Genomic DNA, 21309 nt, shown 5'->3' with positions numbered 1-21309 from the left:
CTCATTACTTATTAAACTGCTTTATCATTCTTAAGTTATCTTTTTATTTGACGTCGTCAGCTGAAAGAATAATGCACAATGTACACGTTGTGAGTTCAGTTTTATTCTGGCACCTTCCTGAGGACTGTTGCCCAGGAAGCCAGCCTCTCCGATTCCTCGGAGACACTGCTTCAGAGAGGTAAGGGAGGAGCCAAGATATTTATAAACTATTTTTTTCCCGCTGGAAATAACATATAATCAAGCAAAAAAGATTACTGTTAACCACAAAGAACACACATCTTGAGTTAATGATTTTAGTGCTTTTCCATGTATGGGAAGATGCAAGAATCTGGGGTCACTGGAATTTTTCGTTAGCTATATAACTTAACTATCTAGGGGCCAGTATATCATATTTATCATTTGCTGACAATAAAGTTGAGAAAGACAGTCATCGTTTATGTCCTAGCTAGAGAGCAATGACATGCTAAAATGTGACCTACCTCCTTGTCTGCTTTTTTGCTTCATTGTTGAAATCCTTTCTCACTTGATGTGATCATACGAGAAAGAACAAGTACATACACTATTTACCCAAAGTGCTGTTAGGGAAGCCCAGCAAAGAGAACACAAGGGAAAAGTAGACTCCTTACTTCCACTTTGTCTCTGATAACCTTGATATGGGATATAATCTCACATCCAGTTTACCCTCTGAAATTTCTTGACTTGTAATTTTTTTTTTAACATCTTTAACTGCCCTTTTCTAAACAACAGGTCTCATCTAGGGTACTACAGCAATTTTCCTTTCTCAGTGCTTCCAGAATAGACTATCTAAGACTCATTTGGTTGTGGTGCTTTAAATCATAATTGCTCCTCAACTTCCACAGGGGCTGCGTGCCTCACTTGAGGTCTCCTGGTGGGTGGTAGGATCTGGATCTCGTTTGCTGTTTGAATTCCATACTACACAGCAGATCCCTGGGTTAACTCAAATTGTACATCATAAATATTCTGTGTAGATAGGCTGTTACTGGAGAAGGCGATGGCACCCCACTCCAGTACTCTTGCCTGGAAAATCCCATGGATGGAGGAGCCTGGTAGGCTGCAGTCCATGGGGTTGCTAAGAGTCAGACACGACTGAGCGACTTCACTTTCACTTTTCACTTTCATGCATTGGAGAAGGAAATGGCAACCCACTCCAGTATTCTTGTCTGGAGAATCCCAGGGACGGCAGAGCCTGGTGGGCTGCCATCTATGGGGTCACACAGAGTCGGACACGACTGAAGCGACTTAGCAGTAGCAGCAGCAGCAGCAGTATGTCCAAAGCACAGGGCTTCCCAGGTGGATCAGTGGTACAGAATCCACCTGCCAGTACAGGAGACATGGGTTCAAACCCTGGGTCAGGAAGATCTGCTGGAGCAGGAAAAGGCCAACCCATTTCAGTATTCTTGCCTGGGTGATCCCATGGACAGTGGAGCCTGGAGGGCTGCAGTCCATGGGGTCCCAACAGAGGCAGACATGATTTAGGGACTAAAACAGCAACATACAAAGCACAGAACACTTCCTGTTTTTCCGCATGGTGAATTCCCCTTGGGAACATTGTTGCTGAGTGACTGCGGTAGCTAACAGCTTGATCCTTGTAGAACTGGAATGGCAGACTTTTTTTTTTTCTTTACAAAGTATGATGAACAGAAAACTGCACAAACCGTAAGTGTACTGGTTGATGAATCATCACAAGATGTAACCATGACTTAGATCACGAAGTAGAACTTGGCCAGCACTTGCAGGAGCTCCTTTTGCCCCTTCTAGACACTTCCCTTCCCTTCCACTTACTTCCCTTCCCTTTCACTTACTTCCCTTCACTGACAAGTAAGTACTGCTCTGATTTCTAATAAAGTGAAGTCACTCAGTCGTGTCTGACTCTTTGCAACCCCATGGACTGTAGCCTACCAGGCTTCTCCATCCCTGGGATTCTCCAACCAGGAATAGTGGAGTGGGTTGCCATTTCCTTCTCCAGGAGATCTTCCCAACCCAGGGATCGAACCTGGGTCTCCCGTATTGCAGGCAGACGCTTTACCGTCTGAGCCACCAGGGAAGGATTTCTAATAAGCCATTGTGTTTTGTACTCTGCCCATCAGTCCAGGAATAAGCAAGCTATAGTTTGTAGCACAAATTCCTCTCACCACCTGTCTTTGTATAACCCAGAAGTTCATGACTTACATTCTTAAATGGTTTTTCTAAAATTAGAGAATAATATTCTGTGACATGTGAAAATTACATAAAATTAAAAAAAAAAAAGAATTTAGGGACTTCCCTGGCAGTCCAGTGATTAGGACTCAGTGCTAAGACTGCCAGGACCTATGTTTGATACCTGGTATGGGAGCTAAGATCCCACAAGTCTCACAGCATGGCAAAAAACACAGAACACAGTGATGTTCATTTCTTTACATATTGCCTCTGGCTGTTTTTGCACTTTGATGGCACAGTTGAATAGTTGTGACAGAAACCATATCATCCACAAAGCCCCAAATATTTACCATCTAACATTTCACCAAAAAGGTTTCTCGATTCCTGCACTAGACAGTAAGCTCCAGGAGACTGGGGCCCAATCACACTCTTATCCCCAGAGTTTACACACTGCCAGGCACATAATGGATGTACATGTCTTAACATTCCATTTATTATCCTCTCACATGGGAGGAAGAGAAGGAGATTCAGGATAGACACCATATAAAGCCCTAGAGTGCTCTCTGCCCACAGGTGGTATCTCTGGTGGTTAAGAGCAGGAATTCTGGAGTTGGACACACCAGGTTTGAATCTTTCTTCCTCCACATACAAGCTATATGACGTTGATAAGTTTAATCTCTCTAAGGCTTATCTTCACAATATGAGGGGGAAATAGTACCGATTTCCTGTAAAGATTAAAGTTAGATAGCATAAGGACTTCTCTGGTGGTCCGGTGGCTAAGACTCCGAGCTCCCAATGCAGGGGCCAGGGTTTGAGACCTGGTCAGGGAACTAGATCCCATATGCTGCAACTAAGACCCAGAAAAGTCTAATAAGTAATTTTTAAGTTAAGATAGTATAGGTTAAAAATGTGCCATAAGTTCTGAATTGATGTTAGCTAACATCATCATAAATATTATCCCCTCCAGTATGTCTCTGTAAATTAGACATTAGGTCTCTGCAGAGCCCTTAAAGGCCTTCATTCATTCCTGTCACCTCCCCTCATTTCTCAAGGCCCAGTCAATCCCAGTCACAATCCCAGAGTAACAGAAAATCAAGCCTCAAAGTGATAGAGTGTTCTTGGGGGCCTGCTGGGTAGCCAGGTCTGGTACCAGGGCCTCCAACTTCAGCCCATTCCTCACTCAGACCCAGATCAGTAATAGTGAGTCACTGGTTATATTAGGATGGTTTTAATCATTAGCCAGGAGTGTGCAAGGGGGCCTTTTCCGATGTTGCACTTTTCATGTGGAGAATTAGCAGTTTGATTAATCACATTCCCAGACCTTAAGGCCATTTCTGAGTCGCCAATGCATTTCAAAAGAGCACCAATAACATAGCAGAGCAGGAGGTGGGGGAGGCTGCCAAGCCTGCTCCCTCCAAGAGGGCTGCTTGGATCCGAAACTGCTCTGTCAGTCAGCCTCCCAGCAGGAACCAGATGGTGTGCTCAGAGGGGCTGATTGAAGAGAGTTTAATGAAGGAACTTTGTGCAGAGGTGTGGCAGGATGAAGGATGTGGTGAAGTGCCCCCCAGCGTGGTGGGGGGGGATGATCAACAGCTGGAAGCCACTTTCACCCTAGGCCCTGAAGGAGCAAAAAGAAGGAGCTGTTCCAGAAGTAGCAAGAGCTGCAGCAGGAGGAGAGGGCACTGGCCAGGAGCTGTGGGCTTCCAGAGAGAAGGGCAGGGTAGAGGAGAGGGGAATGGACCTGGCCAGGCAAGTGGGAGCTACTCAGCAGAGCCGCCTAAGGCCACACCAGAGACGGGTGCTCTCACGGGACCAGGCTCAGAGAACACCTTCGCCTGCCCCTCTCCCCTCCACCCACCCCACGTGCTGGCATTCAGCCTCCCCTTTATCAGGGTCAGCATGGCCTTCACCTTGTCCAAGGACTTCACTGAAAAACAAGGCGATCATGCACTCAGGAGAGACTTGCGTGTCCTCAACCAGAGAGGGTTTTTGCCGCTCGCCCCCCCAACCAGGAGACATTTGGCAATGACTGGAGACGTTTTTGATTGTCACAACTTGGCAAGCTAGTGGACAGAAGCTAGAGAGGTGACTAAACATCCTACAATGCACAACAGAGGCCCCCCAACGACAAAGAATTATCTGGCCAAAACGTCACAGTGCCAAAATGAGAAACCCTGTTTTAAACTAACTGCTCTGGCCTTGTGTCAGAGGTCCAGCCTCCTTTTCTGACCCTCCCTCAGCCTCCAGCCGGGCCCTGCCTCCCACTTTCTCATCCAGCCTCCAGGCAGCGCTGCTCCCAGCTCTCTATCCAGGCCATCGGCTTTGGGCTGGATCTCAGTGGCATCCCCAGTACCCAGCCTCTTCCTCCAGCTGGCATTGGTCACTCCCTTACATCTCCGCCTCACTCCCAGGCTGCAGACATTCCTTTCACAGCTAAGCGTGGCCCTTGACTCCTGGCTCTTGTGTCTGAATCCCCATCCTTCTCCCCCTCCTTCCTCTCCTCTCCAAGGCCATCTGACCTCCAGTGCCTGTTCCCATAACCCCTCTCCAGCCTCAGCTACCCTCCCAGTCATTTTCTCCCTCTCCCAGTTGAGAATTCTTCCACCCCATGGGAACATCACAAACAAAGCCGACTTGGAGAGCTAGCCAAGGTCCTGCTCAAAGCCACTTACCCCCTTGCTACCCTCATCTGCCCTGAACCCTTCCCCACAAAACACACACTTTGAGCTCACAGATGCTGTGGGTCTCGGGAGCTGCTGAGCCCAGGGTCTTGCACAGGCTTCCTGGCTGAGATACTAGGAAAGTCTGCCGAAGGTAACCTCTCCCTGTGGTCCCTGGGGAGAGGGCTCCTTCGGGGCCGGAACCTCAAACGGCACAGGAAGGAGCAGTGGCCAAGTTCAGAGCTCCCGGGCACCAGGGAGGCCCTCGCCAGGGGGCAGGTGGACCCTTCTCTCTCCATGCCCCTCCTGGCCTGCCCCCAACCTAGGGCCTCCCCTTACCCCTGTCCTCTAGCCCTCCCGAGGCTCAGAGTGGAAGCAGGAAGGAATCCAGCTGTTTAGTCCTGAGATGAAGTTGGCTGAGGTCCAGACTGAGCAGACTGCCCAGCCACCTTTATTCCTCAAAACTTAAAAAAGCAAGCAGGGCAGGCGATCCCTGGAAGCCCCGGAGCGAGCTCCCCGCCTCACTGTCCACCTGCCTCCACACTCTGGTGGAGCGAAGCACAGCCCCTGGGCGGGAGTCAGCGCCCTCTCGGCCCCAGGGGTGGCCAGCAGAGGCAGGAGAGCCAGGGCTGGGCCCCAGGAAGGAGAGTGGGGTGGCTGGGCCGGCCCACCCCTCACTGCAGCCCCACCAGCTCTGTGATGGGAGGAGTCTGCACCATGAACTCCTCGTAGCGTTGGAGAAACAGCCGGAACCGAGCCAGGTAGGAGTCCTCGTTGTATGGCAGCTGCTTCTCGTGGAGGAACTGGGACACCACGGGCTTCACCTGCCAGAAGGTGGGCGGGAGGAGAGGCTGCAGATAGAGGCATCCTCATGGGGACCCTTCCTCTCCCCAGCCCCCAACTCCTGTCTGCTTTGTCGCATGATGCTGGGGAGGAGCTGAGGGGCTGGGAGAACTCCCACATTTCCAGCAGGAAAGGGAAAGGGAGTTTTATCCCCAGCATTCTTCTCCGGGGATCCTGACTATCTGACAGTCCTCTTTAGCATAAGTGGACAAACGCCATCTCTCCCTTTCACCAAGCACATACAGGTGCCTGACATTTCAGGTCCATTTCTCCATCATCTTCAAAACCTGTCAACATAAGCGCTGCTTGAAAGTGTTAGTTGCTCAGTTGTGTCTGACTCTTTGCAACTCCTTGTACTGCAGCCCGCCAGGCTCCGCTGTCCATGGAATTCTCCAAACAAGAATACTGGAGTGAGTAGCCATTCCCTTCTCCAGGGGATCTTCCCAACCCAGGGATTGAACCCGGGTCTTCTGCATTGCAGGCAGGTTCTTTACTGTCTGAGCCACCAGGGAAGCCCAAGCACGGCTTAGTCCCATTTTACAGATGAGGAAGCTGAGGCTCAGAGACACTCAGTTAACTTGTACAGAGTCACTCTGCTTGGTCAGAAACCCAAGTGTTTCTGATCAAAAGCCACACTGCTGCTTGTTCCCTGAGCGGCCCCTTCCTGAGAAATTCTGGCCAGGTCAGTTGGTCAGAGGGCTCTGAAGGGGACTCCCCCTCCACCCTCAGGCAGCTCCCTCATCCAAGCCCCTCCAGCCCCACCCTCTACCTTCAGGCACATGTTGTCGGAGAGCCTGGGGAAGAGGTGGTGTTCCACGTGGCAGCTGATGAGAGAGTGGCCGAACGCCCAGTCCAGCACGGGCAGCCGGGGCAGGTTAAGCACCCCCAGGCTCATCATGTGGATCCGTCGGGGCTTCTTGTCGGGGGAGAACATGGGCAGCCCGATGTGCTGTGACAGACACAAGGGTCAGGCCCTGCGGCCGGGCTGGGCAGACCCATGTGTCCCCACCCCGCCCCGGCATCCTCAGCTGGCACCTGGGGGCCCCGTGGGTCCTTGTGTGTGTCTCATGTCCTGCTCCGGCAGGACCCAGAAGAGGCACAAGGAGGCTGAGGTTCTGTGTCCTGTGCTGAGCCTCGCCCATCCCTGGACCAGTCCCCATGTCAGCGCAATGAATGGGAGTCTGGGTGCCCCTCTGGCCCTGTGGTCCTCTAAGTCCACGACTGCCCCCCACTGTCCCTCACATCCCTGTGCCTTCGCTTCATCCTGAAGAAACCCTTCTCTGCTCTCCTTTCAACAATCAAAATCCTGCTCATGGTTCAAGAAACGCCTCCTCTGCCAGGTGTTGTCCTCAGTCTAGAAGATGAGGAAGTGAGTGGGAACTTCCAGTCTCACCGGACAAGCGGAGGGAACACAACCGTGGGATTAAGTCGTTAATGGCCAGGTGGTAAGTGCTAGGTTGGGATCCTCACTGGTCCAGGGAGCAGGGAGGTGACCGTCCCCACTGAAGTGGCCCCAGAAGTGAGCGCTAAGCTGCCAGCCTCCCACAAAGACCTCCCATCTCCAGCATCTTACCTAGACACATGCCCGCTGGGACCTCGGTGATGGCCCTTGGTTCACTTCCCTCGGGCTCATCACAGTAAGAGCCCCGAGGCTAGGAGCTGGGGTCCTATTCATTTGTGTCCCTAAGGAGCTTAATAAGTAAACTTTGCACATGTGTGTGCAAGGTCGCTTCTGTCATGTCTGACTCTTTGCACCCCTGTGGACTGTAGCCCACCAGGTGCCTCTGTCCATGGGATTCTCCAGGCAAGAGTACTGGGACAGATTGCCATGCCCTCCTCCAGGGGATCTTCCCAACCCAGGGACCAAGCCCGGGTCTCTTACGTCTCCTGCATTGGCAGGCAGGCTCTTTACCATTCATGCCACCTCTGCGCAGAAGCTGCTTAATAACTCTCATCCATGCTCGACTGGCAGCCAGTGTTGAAGGGAAGTAAACTCCTTACCTGAGACCAAAACTCTCCGTGATGACCCACAGGGAGAAGGGCAGAGGGTAAGACTAGGGAGTACTTCACCTGGTGGCCTCTCTCTCCCTAGAATCTAGAGTCCAGCCTTTGGCCAGGCACCCCGGAGGGTGGTCCCCATGCCCACGTCCCCTGTGTGCAGGGTAGGGGAGGCCTCACCTGGAAGATGTTGACGTGGAGATAAGGGTGGGCCAGCAGGGACCTGGTGATGAGCATGCAGGCCAGGGCCGAGCCGGGGCTCTGGAAGCCAGACACATTCAGGAGCAGCCAGTATTGAGCATAAAGGCCCAGGGAGATGAGGCCCAGTGTCCGCAGGGCCGTCCTGAGCTCCACCTCTCTCAGCCGCTCTGCCAGAGGGGGCGAGAGGTTGGGGGAGGGGGGGTTGGCAAGGTTCTGATACAACAGAAGCAGGCTCCCTGGTGGCTGAGTGGTGCAAACTCGGGTGACCAAGGTAGTTACAGCCCTGAAGAGTAGGTTCATTCGCTTTTCTTTCCCCCTTTGGCTGCACTGTGTGGCTTACAGGATCTTAGTTCCCCGACCAGGGATCAAACCCAGGCCCCAGCAGTGAAAGTGCCAAGTCCTAACCACTGGACCACCAAGGAATTCCCTTTTTTTTTTTTTCTTTCGCCCATTTTTAGAATAGAAAACAGAGCATTAAGCAACCTGAGGTCAGTCTGATATTAATAGTAAGTGGTGGCATGGGGTTTGAGCCCTTAGCCCCTGCTCCTTCTACCGTACAATATTGCTCCTACGAGACTAAACATAACGTACAACAGAGTATGAGGCCTTTACAGAGCACTTTTACATCTACGACCTCATTATGCTTTCCCACCATCCTTGAGGAGCAGGGAAGAACCTGAAGTTCAGAGACGTTAAGTTATCTGCCTGCAGTCATTACCCGCCAGTAAGCGGCAGAGTCAGACTGGGCCCCAGCTCCAAAGTTCTTTCCACCCTGCTTGGCTGTCTCAGAAGGTTTCTGTCTGGTCTCAACTCAGGGCTCATCGCTTCCTTCATGAAGCCTCCACGAAGCCAGGAGAGGGAGGAAGGGAAGGGGGGTGGGGGGACCAGGTCTTTGCAGGGCATGGCCCTGGCTTACTCACCCACAGCCACCAGCGGGGTTATGATGGGGATCAAGAGAGGAGCCAGGAACATGTAGACGTAGCGGTTGAGGCAAGGCAGCCTCCACGTGCTTGAGTCCCCCAGGCCCAGCACGTTGGTGTAGCCATGGTGCATCTTCACGTGTCCGTACTTGGCATACTCCGCAGTGAAGGACGTGCATACCTGGAGGAGGGAGCCGGAAGCGGGGTGGGGTCCACATCGCAGGCGAGCAAAGCTGGCCCCTTGGAGCCTCGAAAAGACCCTCCTTCCTCAGACTCTGCCTTTCCAAGGCCTTCCTGCCTTCCACCCCCAGCTCATCAGCCTTGACCATCAGCTCTCAGGGACCTAGGGCAGCAACCCCATCCTGGGACTTCTCTGGTGGTTCGGTGGTTAAGAATCTGCCTGCCAGTGCAGGGGTGGCAGGTTCAATCCCTGGTTGGGGAACTAAGAGCCCGCAGGCCTGGAGGCAGCTAAGCCCAGTGTGCCACAACTACTGAGTCTGCACATTCAAGAGTCCCGCAGCACAACTAGAGGAGCTCACGCGGTGCAGTGAAGAGCCAGTGAGCCGCAGAGAGAGATCCTGCGGTCGGGTGCCGCAGCTGAGACCTGATGCGCGTGTGTGTGCGCGCGTCGGCGCCCTACGTCGATTCATTGGTCCATACCGACTCTTTGCGACCCCATGGACTATAGCCCGCCAGGCTCCTCTGCCCATGGGGTACTCCAGGCAAGAATACTGGAGTGGGTCGCCATGCCCTCCTCCAGGGTTAGGGTTAGATGAAACCCTCATCTCTTGCCTCCTGCACTGGCAGGCAGGTTCTTTCCCATTAGCGCCACTTGGGAAGCCCCTAAGAACCGACGCAACCAAATAAATAATCATAAAAAAAAAAAAAGCAGCTCTATCCACTCAGTATGATGCTGCAAAGCATTTGGGGGCGGGAGGCAAGCAAGTCTGAGAGGGCTGCTGGAGGACTGGACGCATTGAAGGCAAAGCTCCAGGCATCTGATGGCAATTATTTCGTGAGTGTTCACCGTGGAAACATCTGTACTTTCATGACACTGCTTTGCATCCTGAGCCCACCACAGTGAGGGGAGTCTAGGGAGGAAGAAACGCCATCTTCTGAACGGTCCCTGAGGGTGGCACCCAGGGTGAGGGTGCCCCAGTGGTGGCCAAGAGTTAACTTCCTAGGGGTGACTCTTTAGCATGACCCCACATGAGAGTCTCTGAAGCTGGTAGGAGCAGCAGCAGCAGCAGCTACCTGAATCCCAGAAGAGCAGTCATTCTGAATATGAAAGAGGCGCCAAAGTGTTTCTCATGCAGATATATGCAAATTAACACACCCAACCTCAGTCTCTTCCAATATTTTATCCAAAAGCCAGAAGACTTTGCTCATTTTATTGAAGATGCTGCCTGCCTATATCCTGGAGGGTGTGAAGGGCGACCCAATGCCAGTCACCGTGAGCGCCACAAAGAGCAGAGCAGGGGACTTCCCCGGTGGTCCAGTGGTTAAGGCTGCGGGCTCCCGGGGCAGGGGCCTTGGATGCAGTCCTCGGTCAGGGATCCCTAAATGCTGCACGGCACGGTCAAATAAAAAAATAAAAAATAAATTTTAAAAAAGTAAAATATAATCAATTATTTAAAAAAAAAAAAAAAAGGACCAGTTGGTTCACAAAGGAGCTGTTGCCAGGATCTGCCAGGGCCTCCTCAGAGGCCAGCCCGCCTCTGCCCAAGGCTTGCAAGTGTATTTTGAGCCTCACGGTTCTGTAGCTGGAAAAAAGTAACTGGGCTTTTGTTGTTGGTTTTTTGTTTGTTTTTAATTTAATTATTAATTACTTCTCGGCCGCTCAAGGACTTTCTCGAGGGTGGCTTCTCTTGTCCCTGAGCGCAGGCTCTAGGGTGTGCAGGCTTCGGCGGTGGTGACACACGGGCTTAGCTGACCCTGGGCATATGGGGTCTTCCCGGACCAGGGGTCGAACCTGCGTCCCCTGCACTGGCACCAAAAGGGAAGTCCGTGACTGCCTTTAACTGCTGTTTTTAACTGTTTTCCTTCCTCATACTTCTGCTCCAAAGGCCGAGCCTGCCTGCATTGCTTTTTGCTTCAAGAAATGTTAGCTGCACTCAGCAATCTGCTCTTCCTTCTGGCATCTCTGCTTAGACTAGCAGCTGATCATGCTTTGAGCCAGAAACAGCCTGGGGCCTGAACCCTACCAAGCTTGACCTCAGGGACCTGTGGGGCCAGATTCTCAGCCACATGCCCAGACCAGAGAATTGGGGGCAGGGCCCACCATGTAACACCTGGTTTGTGACTCAGCACAAGCTTCTGGAATATGTGTCACCTGCCTTTTTGCAAGAATAAGAACAGATCTGAGAGGACTTCCCTGGTGGTCCAGGGCTGAGACTTCACCTCCTAATGAGGGGGTTCGGGTTCGGGTTCCATCCCTGGTTGGGAGCTAAGACCCCCACCGCTTCCCAACAGAGGCAGAATTGTAACAAATTCAATAAAGACTTTTAAAATGGTCCGCATTAAAAAAGAAAAGAAACCCAGATCTGAGGCTATTTCTATACACTGGAATTCTCCCTCCCATCTAGATGTTCTTTCCAGAATGAGAGGGAACATGGTGGGCTTGGGAGGAGGAGAGAGACTGGACACAGGGTTCGGCATGTATTACGTGCACCCATCAAAGGACAGGGGGACAGGGCCACGCATTACAGACGGTCCTGCTGCAAAGGATTATTTACAGGCCTTGCCCAAGACGATCTCCCATCCAGATCCAGAGAAAGTTCCAGAAGCTTCCTGATATCACTACCTTCTACGACTCTCAGGCAGATTTAAGAACCTAGATCTCTTAGCCGCACTCAGGCCCCTCAAGTGGCCAAAGTGAGTGTGGGGTAGACGTCAGTATAATTCCTCTCAACATCTCCTCTCAGCTACAGTTGGGGGACCCACCACACTCTGCAGCCCCCGACTGGCAACTGCCGGAGCCCACGTGCCTAAAGCCGGTGCTCCCCAGCAAGAGAAGCCACCGAAGTGAGGAGCCCAAGCACCTTAACGAAGAGGTGCTCACCATGACTAGAGAAAGCCCAAGAGCAACAGCGAAGACCCAGGGCAGCCAAAAGCAAATAAATAAAAATTAAAATAAATCGGGGTCCCTCCTCCCCTGATCTCTCATTCATTTAGTTGTTTATTCATTAAGCATTCTCAGACCTCCACCAGCAGCCAAAGGTAGTTCTCTAACTTGGTACTTTTGTAAATAATTTATCTTTTGAGCAGGTAATATGTTTGCATAATTCAAAAAATATGCAGTGGGGTGGGGAAGTCTTCTTCCTACCCCACCCCTCAGTTGCCCCATTTTCCTCCTGGGAGGTGAGGGAGGTCCTCTATCTCTTTATGTGTCCTCTAATATTTTCCTCTTTTAATTTTTAAGCAAACAATATTTTGCAGGATTGAAAACCGTCATTACAAGATTAGGACACAGAGTGTCCTAACAGGTCACTTACTGGATCGGAAGGGGAGGGTCAGGATGAGGCAGGTGCCAGGCGGAGGCTGTAGGTGTGGCCAGTGAGAGAGGTGAGGACCAGAGGGCAGGGGCAGAAGGAGGGATCTGGAGGGAGGAGGAGGAGGAGGCAATCAAGACAGGAGCCAAGTCTCCAGCTCAAAGCCTGGCGGCGGGGGTGGGGTGGGGGTGGGGTGGGGACAGGAGAAGAGGGCCACAGGGTGGGCGGGGTGAGGAGGAGGGGCTGAGGGTTGTCCCAGAGGCAGCATCCCTCAGGCAGGAGGGACTGTGGGCTGGAGTCTTCCCCGCTTTAAGTTTGTCACATCAAGTATAGGACACCTGGGGACTTACTTGGTGGTCCCATGGCTAAGACTTCATGATCCCAGCACAGGGGGCCTGGGTTCCATCCCTGGTTAGGGAATTAGATCCCATATGTCTCAACTAAAGATCTCACATGCTGCAACTAAGACCCAGCACAGCCAAATAATGTTGTTTTTTTTTTTTTTAAAGTATAGGACATAGAAACAGAAATAGCAACCCACTCCAGTATTCTTGCCTGAAGAACTTTATGGAGCCTGGTGTGCTATAGTCCATGGGGTCACAAAAAGTCGAACCAGCAACCACCTTCCCACTTCTGGGCCCAGCCAGCCTGTCCTGACAGCGTCTCCTCCAGATGCTCTCACCAGGGGTTCTCAGCTTTGCCACTATTGCCTCTGGGGACTGGGGGCTTCCCTGGTGGCTCAGGTAAAGAATCTGCCTGCAATATGGGAGACCTGGCTTAGATCCCTGGGAAGGGAAGATTCCCCTGGAGGAAGGCATGGCAACCCACTCCAGTATTCCTGTCTGGAGAAGCCCATGGACAGAGGAGCCTGTCAGGCTACAGTCCATGGGGTTGCAAAGAGTCAGACACCACTGAGGGACTAACACTTTCATACATTTATGTTCCATATCCTGTGCATAGTAGACTGTCTACCAGCAACCTTGCCCCCTATCTGCTAGATGCCAGGACCAACACATACACACTTGCACGCATGTGCAGACACACAGACACACCCTAGTCATCACAGCCCAAAACACTGGCAGACACCGGACCATGTCCCTGCCACACTCTCTCCTCTCTGTGTTCCCCCGGCCTTCACACAGCTGCCTTCACAATCTGCCTGTCCGGGCCCTGGGCTACATTGTGCAGCAGCTGAGCAGCCGGGGGCAAGTGACCTAACCTGCCAGACCAGTGTTTCCTCATCCACAAAGTAAGGGTGATAATAGGTTTGACCTCACAAGGAGGCGTGATTATTAACTGACATCAACTACACAGTAAGCACCCAGTAATGGTCAGTGGGTATAATGAAGACTTCTATTATTTTGATGTCATTCGTGTGTGCCTGTTTACCCACTGGACTCTGACCCCTTGGGGAACTGAAAAAGGGTTCTGCTCACCATTGTGTCCCCAGCACCCAGCAGAGGGCTGGGCCAGGAGCGAAAGCTCAGTGATTTTGAGCTGCTCAACCAGCACCCATGTGGAGCCTCAACTGACCGACACTGTTTCAGCCCCTAGATCTCCCCAGCAAACCCAGCTTCCCTCCAAGTCTCCCCTCCCTGCTGGGCAGCCACAAGCCCCCTGGAGCAGCCCCACCCTTTTCTCCAAGACCCCTCACCACCATACCCACCCAAGGACACTCACCAGGCTCAGGGCCACCACGCACAGATGACCACCTGACCCTGCTCCAGCATCCTCAGCTTCTGGGGGCCCATGTGCAAGCCCACGGGGCCAAGCTTTCAGAGACCCAGCGGTGTGGGAACTGCCACACGACCCCTTGCAAGTACATTTTACAAATCTGCACACATGTTACAATCGCACAGACACACACACACCAAAGTCAGCGTCCTGGTGTGCTGGATCGCTGTCCAGTCGCTCAGTCGTGTCTGACTCTCTGAGACCCCACAGACTTGCAGCCTGCCAGGCTCCTCTGTCCATGGGCTTTCCCAGGCAAGAACACTGGTGTGGGTTGCCATTTCCTTCTCCAGGGGACCTTCCTCCCTCAGGGATCGAACCCACGTCTCCTGCATTGGCAGCTGAATTCTTCACCACTGAGCCACCAGGGTGGCTCAAATGTGGTATCAAATGTTGAATGACAAATACATGTAACTACTGAGGAGACTAGGTAAAGGGTCCACTGGACCGCTTTGTCCTCTCTGATCTGTTTTTGCAGTGTCTTGTGAATCTCTATTTCAAAAGCACAAAAGTTTTTTTTTTAGAAGAAGTATGTTTTGTACTACAGATCTGAGCTTGCCTGCTAAATTTTTTTTTTTAATTAAAAAATTTAAAAATCACAGTGGAGCATGCTCAGAGGACCACCCCTCAGGGTTCAGGTGGGGCCAAACAGAAACAAGGTGAGAGACAGCCCAGAAGATAAAGGGCCACAGTGAACTGGTAGGAAGAGAATCGTAATCGTTCGAGCATTGTAATCAGGCTCCCCAGGTTCTGGGCTCAGGCTTGGTTTCCACCACCACCACAGGGGATTGGAAAGAAGGTGACAGTATTCCCCCGGGTGACAACCCTCCCCCTGGGCAGATCCGGCCTGGGCTCTCCGTGGACCAGCTGTGACGCCACCCCCATAGCACAAAGCCGACTTTAAAAGGAAAGTTGGAAGTTGAGACACAATGGAGCTTAGTAACTGGCATGGCCTGTTCCCTCCCACTTAGGGGAACATCTTGACTGTGAGTGACTGGCAAGGGAGTCCCTAAAGCCTTCCTGATTGCAGGAGTTAATCTTCTCCAACTGAAGACAGAGTTGCCATATGATCCTGCGACCCACTCCTGGGTATGGATCTGGAGAAAACTATAATTTGAAAAGATACATGCATCCCTGTGTTCATTACAGCACTATTTATAATAGCCAAGACATGGAAACAGACTAAATGCCTATCGACACATGAATGAATAAAGCAGATGTGGTATATACATATATATATAATATGATAATATATACTATATGGAATATAATGTGATTATAAGATGTGAAATATATATATGGAATATTAATCATAAAAAAAGAATGAAATAATACCACTTGCAGCAACATGGATGGACCTAGAGATTATCATATTAAGTAAGTTAGAATGAGAAGGACAAACACTGTATGAAAGATATCACTTATATGTGATCAATTTATCTACAAAACAGAAACAGACTCACAGACACAGGGGACAGACTCACAGACACGGGGAGCAGACTTGGGGTTGCCAAGGGGGATAGGAGTAGGGGAGTGACTGGGAGTCTGGGGTCAGCAGATGCAAACTATTACAGAGAATGGGTGAATACCCTGTGATAAGCCATAATGGAAAATAATACGAAAAAGAATGTGTGTATATATGTGTGTGTGTGTGTGTAACTGAATCACCTTGCTGTATAGTAGAAATTAACACAACATTGTAAATCAACTATAAATTAAAAAATAAACTTTTCCAAGCTTCAGTACTGGAACGATGGGGGCCTGCCCACCCCAGCCTGCCCCTCCATTCCTGTGGCCCTTGACAGGCAGTACCCAAGAAGATAACTGAAGTCCTCATGACATAAGCCAGGATAGGGAGCAGGCAGGTGAGGGTAATCTGTGGGCAAGGGAAAGGGTCAGAGGTGCACTGAATGGAATGGAACATCGTGGTGTAGACGGGAAGTGGGTGTTCGGAGGGAAGTCAGTCCTGGCGTGAGTGGGGTATATGATTTTGGATACCTTAGCAGAGAAGCAATAGCAACCTGGATGTCAGCTGCCCGCGCCATCCTGGCTGCCCTCCCCTCAGATCCAACGGGTCAGAAAGGGTGACTTCTCTCACCCCCAGCTCGTGCCAGCAGATTGTGAAAGAGGCCTGGCAAAAGCTGGATGCACCAGGAAAGCCAGTGACACTCCAGTTGACACCTGAGGCTGTGACTAGGGTACTAGATTCTTCTATAGTGACGCTGCCTCCTGAGGGTCATGGTTTGGAAAGAGCGCAGGCAGTTGACAAGCGGAGGATGAAAGAGACACAACGGGACGTGAAAGATGGGGGAGCCGGGGATCCAGGAGGGTCCCAGGTAGTCTGCTGAGATCCTACTTGGCAAGAGCTGGTCCTCTGTGTGATGCAAAGGATAGGTATGGTTCAGGGCTCAGCAAACAGCCCCCTCAATACACACACACACACCACACACAGATCCACTGAGCTTTGTATAAGCTGGTCAACCTTTCAGTTAAAAATAAACAACGCTGGGCTTCCCTAGTGGGCTCAATGGTAAAGAATCCGCCTGCCAATACAGGCGACACGGGTTCGATCCCTGGTCCAAGAAGATCCCACATGCTGTGGTACTGCTCAGCCCGTGTGCCACAGCTAATGAGCAGAGGCTCCAGAGACTGGGAGCCGCAATTTCTGAAGCCCTCACGCGCGAGAGCTCTGTTGCTCTGCAACAGGAGAAGCCACCGCAAGGAGAAGCCAGCGCACGGCAACTGGAGAGTAACCCCAGCTCGCCACTACTAGAGAAAAGCCCTGCAGCAACAAAGATCCAGCGCAGACAAAAGTGTTAAAAAAAAAAAAAAAGCAAACAGAAAACTAAAGCATTTGAAGAAGTTAAAAAAAAAAAAAAGCTAACAAACAAAACACGTAACAAAAACCACTAACCTTTTCCTTGCAACTGACTGTGTGTTCCCTCCAGAGGAAAAAAAAAAGGTGATGGGTGTGGTGGAGCTTGTTACTTGGAAGCAGGCATTGAAGAGTCAGGCCTAGGCCCTAATGAAGACCTAGGGTGTCTCGTTTAATATTCACACTGGTTTCACAATGGAAGTAACATTATTATTCTCATTTATTACATGGAGAAACCAACACTTAGATGCTAAATTAAGTAACTTGTCCAAGGTCACAGAGTCAGTGTGTCCAAGGTGGCCCCGACACTGTCCGCTGCCTGGTTGACAAAAGGAAAGAATCCACTAGCCCCACCCATGCCAGTGGCCAAGGACGTGGAGCCGACGGCTCCTTCCCACTGGGAGCTGAATCTTCCCTGAGGTTGGCCAGAGTCAGGGCCATGCCTTGAGGCATGGGGGGTGGAAAAGCAGAGGCCTCCCACTCAGGTTGCCCTCAAGAAATTTGCAGTCTGCCTGCAGCATACCAGCCGTCACAGCTGGGGATGGAAGCCAAGCCTTCCCCACTATGTGGGGCTCACCTGCCTCCAGGCTGTGACCCTCCGGCAGCCTGCTCTTCGCTGGACCTTGTCCCCGTGTCCCCTGCAGGGTCATCGTCTACAAACATTGAGCTCAGCCCTGTGCCAGGGACTAAAGAGGCAAAGATGAGGCCACTGCCCTGGGTCCCAGGGGACGAGACGAGGTGTGGCCACCAGGCTGCCGGGTTCCCTCCGGGTGGGTCCCGTGCTGTGGTTCAGCTGGAGCCCTCCATCTGGGGAGCCTGGGAAGACTCCACCTTCTCAGCTGCCCCCAGGCCCCTGGGGCTCAGTGCAGCTTTGACAGAGCCCACGTGACAGCACAACATGCTTGGATCCTCCTCTGCTTGTGATTACAAACTTGGTGCAGAGGGCATCTGACCCTGGCTCCAGGGTTGGGTCTGTACCTTAGAGCTTGGCTGAGACCAACGCTCAGGGGTCACTGGGAAGAACAGTGTCTTGAAATGGACCCTGAGGACCCATTGGTTCCCCTTGTCCTTTTTAAAAAGTATATTTCTTTATTTTTCTTTATTTGGCTATGCTGGGTCTTCAGTGCAGCATGTGGGATCTAGATCGCGGATTGGGGATCAAACCCAGAAACCTGCATTGGGAAACCTGCCTCGGCGTCTTACCCACTGGACCGGAAGTCCCCCCCACTGGTCCTTTGCATTTTAGAAATGTGTGCAGGGATTTCCCTGATGGTCCAGTGGGTAAGACTTGACGCTCCAAATGCACCAGGTTCAGTCCCTAGCTGGGGAACTAGATCCCACATGCTGCAACTAAAGATCATGCAACGAAGATCAAAGATCCCGAGTGCCACAACTAAGACCTGATGCCAAATAGATAAGTACCTTAAAAAATAACAAATTAAGGAATCTCCCTCCCTGTAAGAAAAAAATAGAAACGTGCGCAGGTGGGAGAGGCGGGTTTGGGGACACTGAAGGCGATGGAGGGCGCTGGACAGACAGCACTTCCTCTCGTCTAACTCATGCACTATAAGTTTATAAAACGTCCTGTGTGCATGCATGTACAGTTATGTAAAGTTATATAACTTTATTAAAAGTTAGTAATTGAGGGACTTCCCTGGTGGTCCAGTGGTTAAGACTTTGAGCTTCCAAGCAAGGGGTGAGGGTTCCATCCCTGGTTGGAAAACTAAGATCCCACCTGCTTCGTGGTGCGGCCAATAAACAAATAAAAGCTCTTTTAAAAAAAGAAAAGTTAATAATTGAGTTAATTGGTCACAGTAACCAGTTCCTGGCACAAAAGGACTGTTTCTGGTACCAGCTTTCACATTTGTTCATAAGGGACCCAGGGTCCATGGTGGGGGTGGCACCTGGAGGGGAGGGAAGAGGGGGTGTCAGAGCATCAGAGACCTGAGACCGGTCCAGAAAAGGGGAACCAGGCCAGACACCTTTGCCTTCCTGACCGTACCCGCAGGCTGAGGCAGGCTGGGGAGATGGTGGGAGAAGCGGGGCAAGAATCAAGAGAGAGGAGGGGCCCTCCCCATACAGACCCAGGGAAGCAGGGGGCTTCTAGGAGGCTCCACTATCGCCAGGTGTCAGGAGGTGGGGGCTGTTATGGAACTGGGGTGCTGGGACGGACACCAGGCCCCTGCTCCCCCTGCCCTCTGTCCGTGGTTCACATCCCAAACCCCAACTGCAAAACCAGGAAGCCCGAAGGTTGCAGCCAGGACTGCCAGCCGCAGGAGTCCTGAGGGTAGGAAGAAGGTCCACCCTCCCGAACCAGTGTTGCGAAGAAGAGAGCCACCCCCAGGAGAAACAGGTGCTCCGGCTGTGTCTCCGGCCTCAGTTGAGCACTGATCATTCCTCATGCAGCCCTCTACCCTCTCAAGGGCTTGGGGTTGTGCACACACGCAGACACACACAGACTGTAGTGCAGGCAGGCGACACGCTTGGGCCCACGTGCCAACAGCTGCAGCTGCTGGCCCTCGAGGGCTCACAGGGCTGTGCACGCTTAGATTCTCACATCAAGGCCTCGCAGCAGCTCCCACCCCGTCCCAGGCTCACCTCCACAAAGAAAAGCGTCCAGACCTTGCTCCAGCCTCTGGACTCGGTGAGGGCGCCGTGAGTGGCCAGGTGGCTGCCCTTGACGGTCAGCGTGTAGTGGCACACCCCCAGGATGGTGATGCCCAGGGCAAAGACCAGGGGCCTGTCAGAGCGCAGGCACAGGAACCCTGCGGGGGGCGGGGGGCGGGGGAGAGAGGGTTGGCTGCAAGCGGAGGAGCCTTAAGGGCAGCGGGTCTTTCTCTGATTCTTGGAGATCTGAGCCCAAACGCCCCAGCCTGCACCCCTGGAAGCCCGGGCCAAAGAGGGCCCAGCCCTGGGGACTGCCACGGACAGCGATGTGGCAGGTTCCATGCAGGCCAGAGTAGGATGGGTTGGCTCTCCCTAAAGGCTCTGAGACAAGACAGAGCGCCACTGACTCACCGAGGAGAGGCCGGGAATCTTGATTCTGCGCCCCTGCCAGAGGGAACACGCCCCTCGCCCCCTCCCCGGGCACCCCATGGAGCACCCTCCCCCTCCCCAGGCCATCTCATCCCCCCACCTCGCCCCTTTCCCCCAGCCCACCCCTCCACCCCCCCACCCCCCCTACCCCACCCCTGCCGCTTCTCCCTGTCTCGGCTCAACTTTCTCCTCCACTGCCCTTGATCCATCGGGGCATCTCCGGGTACACAAGTCAGCACTCCCCAACCAGACTTTCCGGGCTGACCCTCTGTCCTGGTGTCCCAGGCACGCGCCATCTATCCCACCCCGCCGCCCGTCCCCGACACCCTCCCCCACCGCCCAGCGGGCCCCGCAGCCCCCAGTCCCCGTGTCCCTCACCGGGTGGCAAAGCGAAGAGGCTGAGCGCGAGGATGGCGCAGTCCACGCCGTGGCGCTCCCACCACGAGCTCGCCCTCACTACCTCCTGCACCCGCGCCTCCAGCTCGCCCAGCAGCGCCTCGGCCCCGGCGCTCTCCCGGGGCGCGCCCCCCGCCGGCTCCATGGGCTCCGCGCTCGGGCCGGGCACCCGCCGAGGACTCGCAGGATCGGGAGCGTCTGCGGCGCCGGGCGGCCGAGGCGCCGAGCGCGGGCGGGGCGGAGTCACGCGGCGGCTGGGGACACCCGCCCCCAGTATCAGGGTGCGCGCCCAGAGCGACTCGGCCGGTCCGGGGCCACCCTCCTGGCGGGCGGGACCAGAACGGGCGCAGGAGGAGCGCACGGATGCGCGGGGGTGGGGAGGCCACCTGGAGCCAGAAGCAAATCGCCGCGGAGGGGGCGGGGGCTCGGACGGGATGGGGGCGCGAGGACCCCCGTAGAGACCCTCCTCTCCCAGGACTTTCCCTGACCGCCTGACCTCAAATAACTCCTTTATATGATCCCGGCGCCGCACCTTGCTTGGGTTTGTGGGACCTTTTTTTAATCCCTGAACTTAAGCATTTTTCCCAGTAGCACTTAGCAGCCGCTCCACACCCGACACGGACATTCGTCCCCTGTCTCCACCCACAGAGGGGACGCTGGTACCGGCAGGCCTCACTTTGCCGCTTTTTTCCAGTCTTATCTTCAGGACCTGAAACAGTGTCGGGAAAGATGTGTGAATTCATGGGACAGAAAGTTCAAGGCCTCGTTCAAGCCTCTGAGTGGTGGTGGTGGTGGGGTGCTCCCCTCTGAATCCGGCTTTAGCAGCCGCACGTGGGCAGCTGTCTCTCTAGCCCAGTGGATTTGGGATTGAAAAGGGACTGCTGTAGAGAAAACGCATTCAGGTGGGGTCCCTCTGCGGTACCGCTCACTCAGGGGTGCCCGGGGCTGAAGGCCACTGCAAAGGGCCCTGGAGACCGGAGCAGCAAGCGTCCTGGCCCTTC

General features: G+C 53.1%; 1 protein-coding gene across 1 annotated transcript; it reads right to left on the bottom strand.

The window, feature by feature from the left end:
• Positions 1–5230: 5230 nt before the first annotated feature.
• Positions 5231–20455, bottom strand: FADS6 (fatty acid desaturase 6). Its single transcript, XM_068978548.1, has 6 exons — positions 20291–20455; positions 19475–19641; positions 8780–8960; positions 7839–8026; positions 6430–6609; positions 5231–5641 (listed from the first exon to the last, which is right to left on the bottom strand). The coding sequence occupies exons 1-6, from the start codon at positions 20451–20453 to the stop codon at positions 5492–5494; spliced, it is 1029 nt and encodes a 342-aa protein (XP_068834649.1). The 5' UTR covers positions 20454–20455; the 3' UTR covers positions 5231–5491.
• Positions 20456–21309: the final 854 nt, after the last annotated feature.

This window comes from Capricornis sumatraensis, chromosome 8, assembly GCF_032405125.1.
Source record: "Capricornis sumatraensis isolate serow.1 chromosome 8, serow.2, whole genome shotgun sequence".
NCBI classification, from domain to species: Eukaryota; Metazoa; Chordata; class Mammalia; order Artiodactyla; family Bovidae; genus Capricornis; species Capricornis sumatraensis.
The sequence above is the reverse complement of the archived record's forward strand: the minus strand, read 5'-3'. Positions and strand labels throughout refer to the sequence as shown.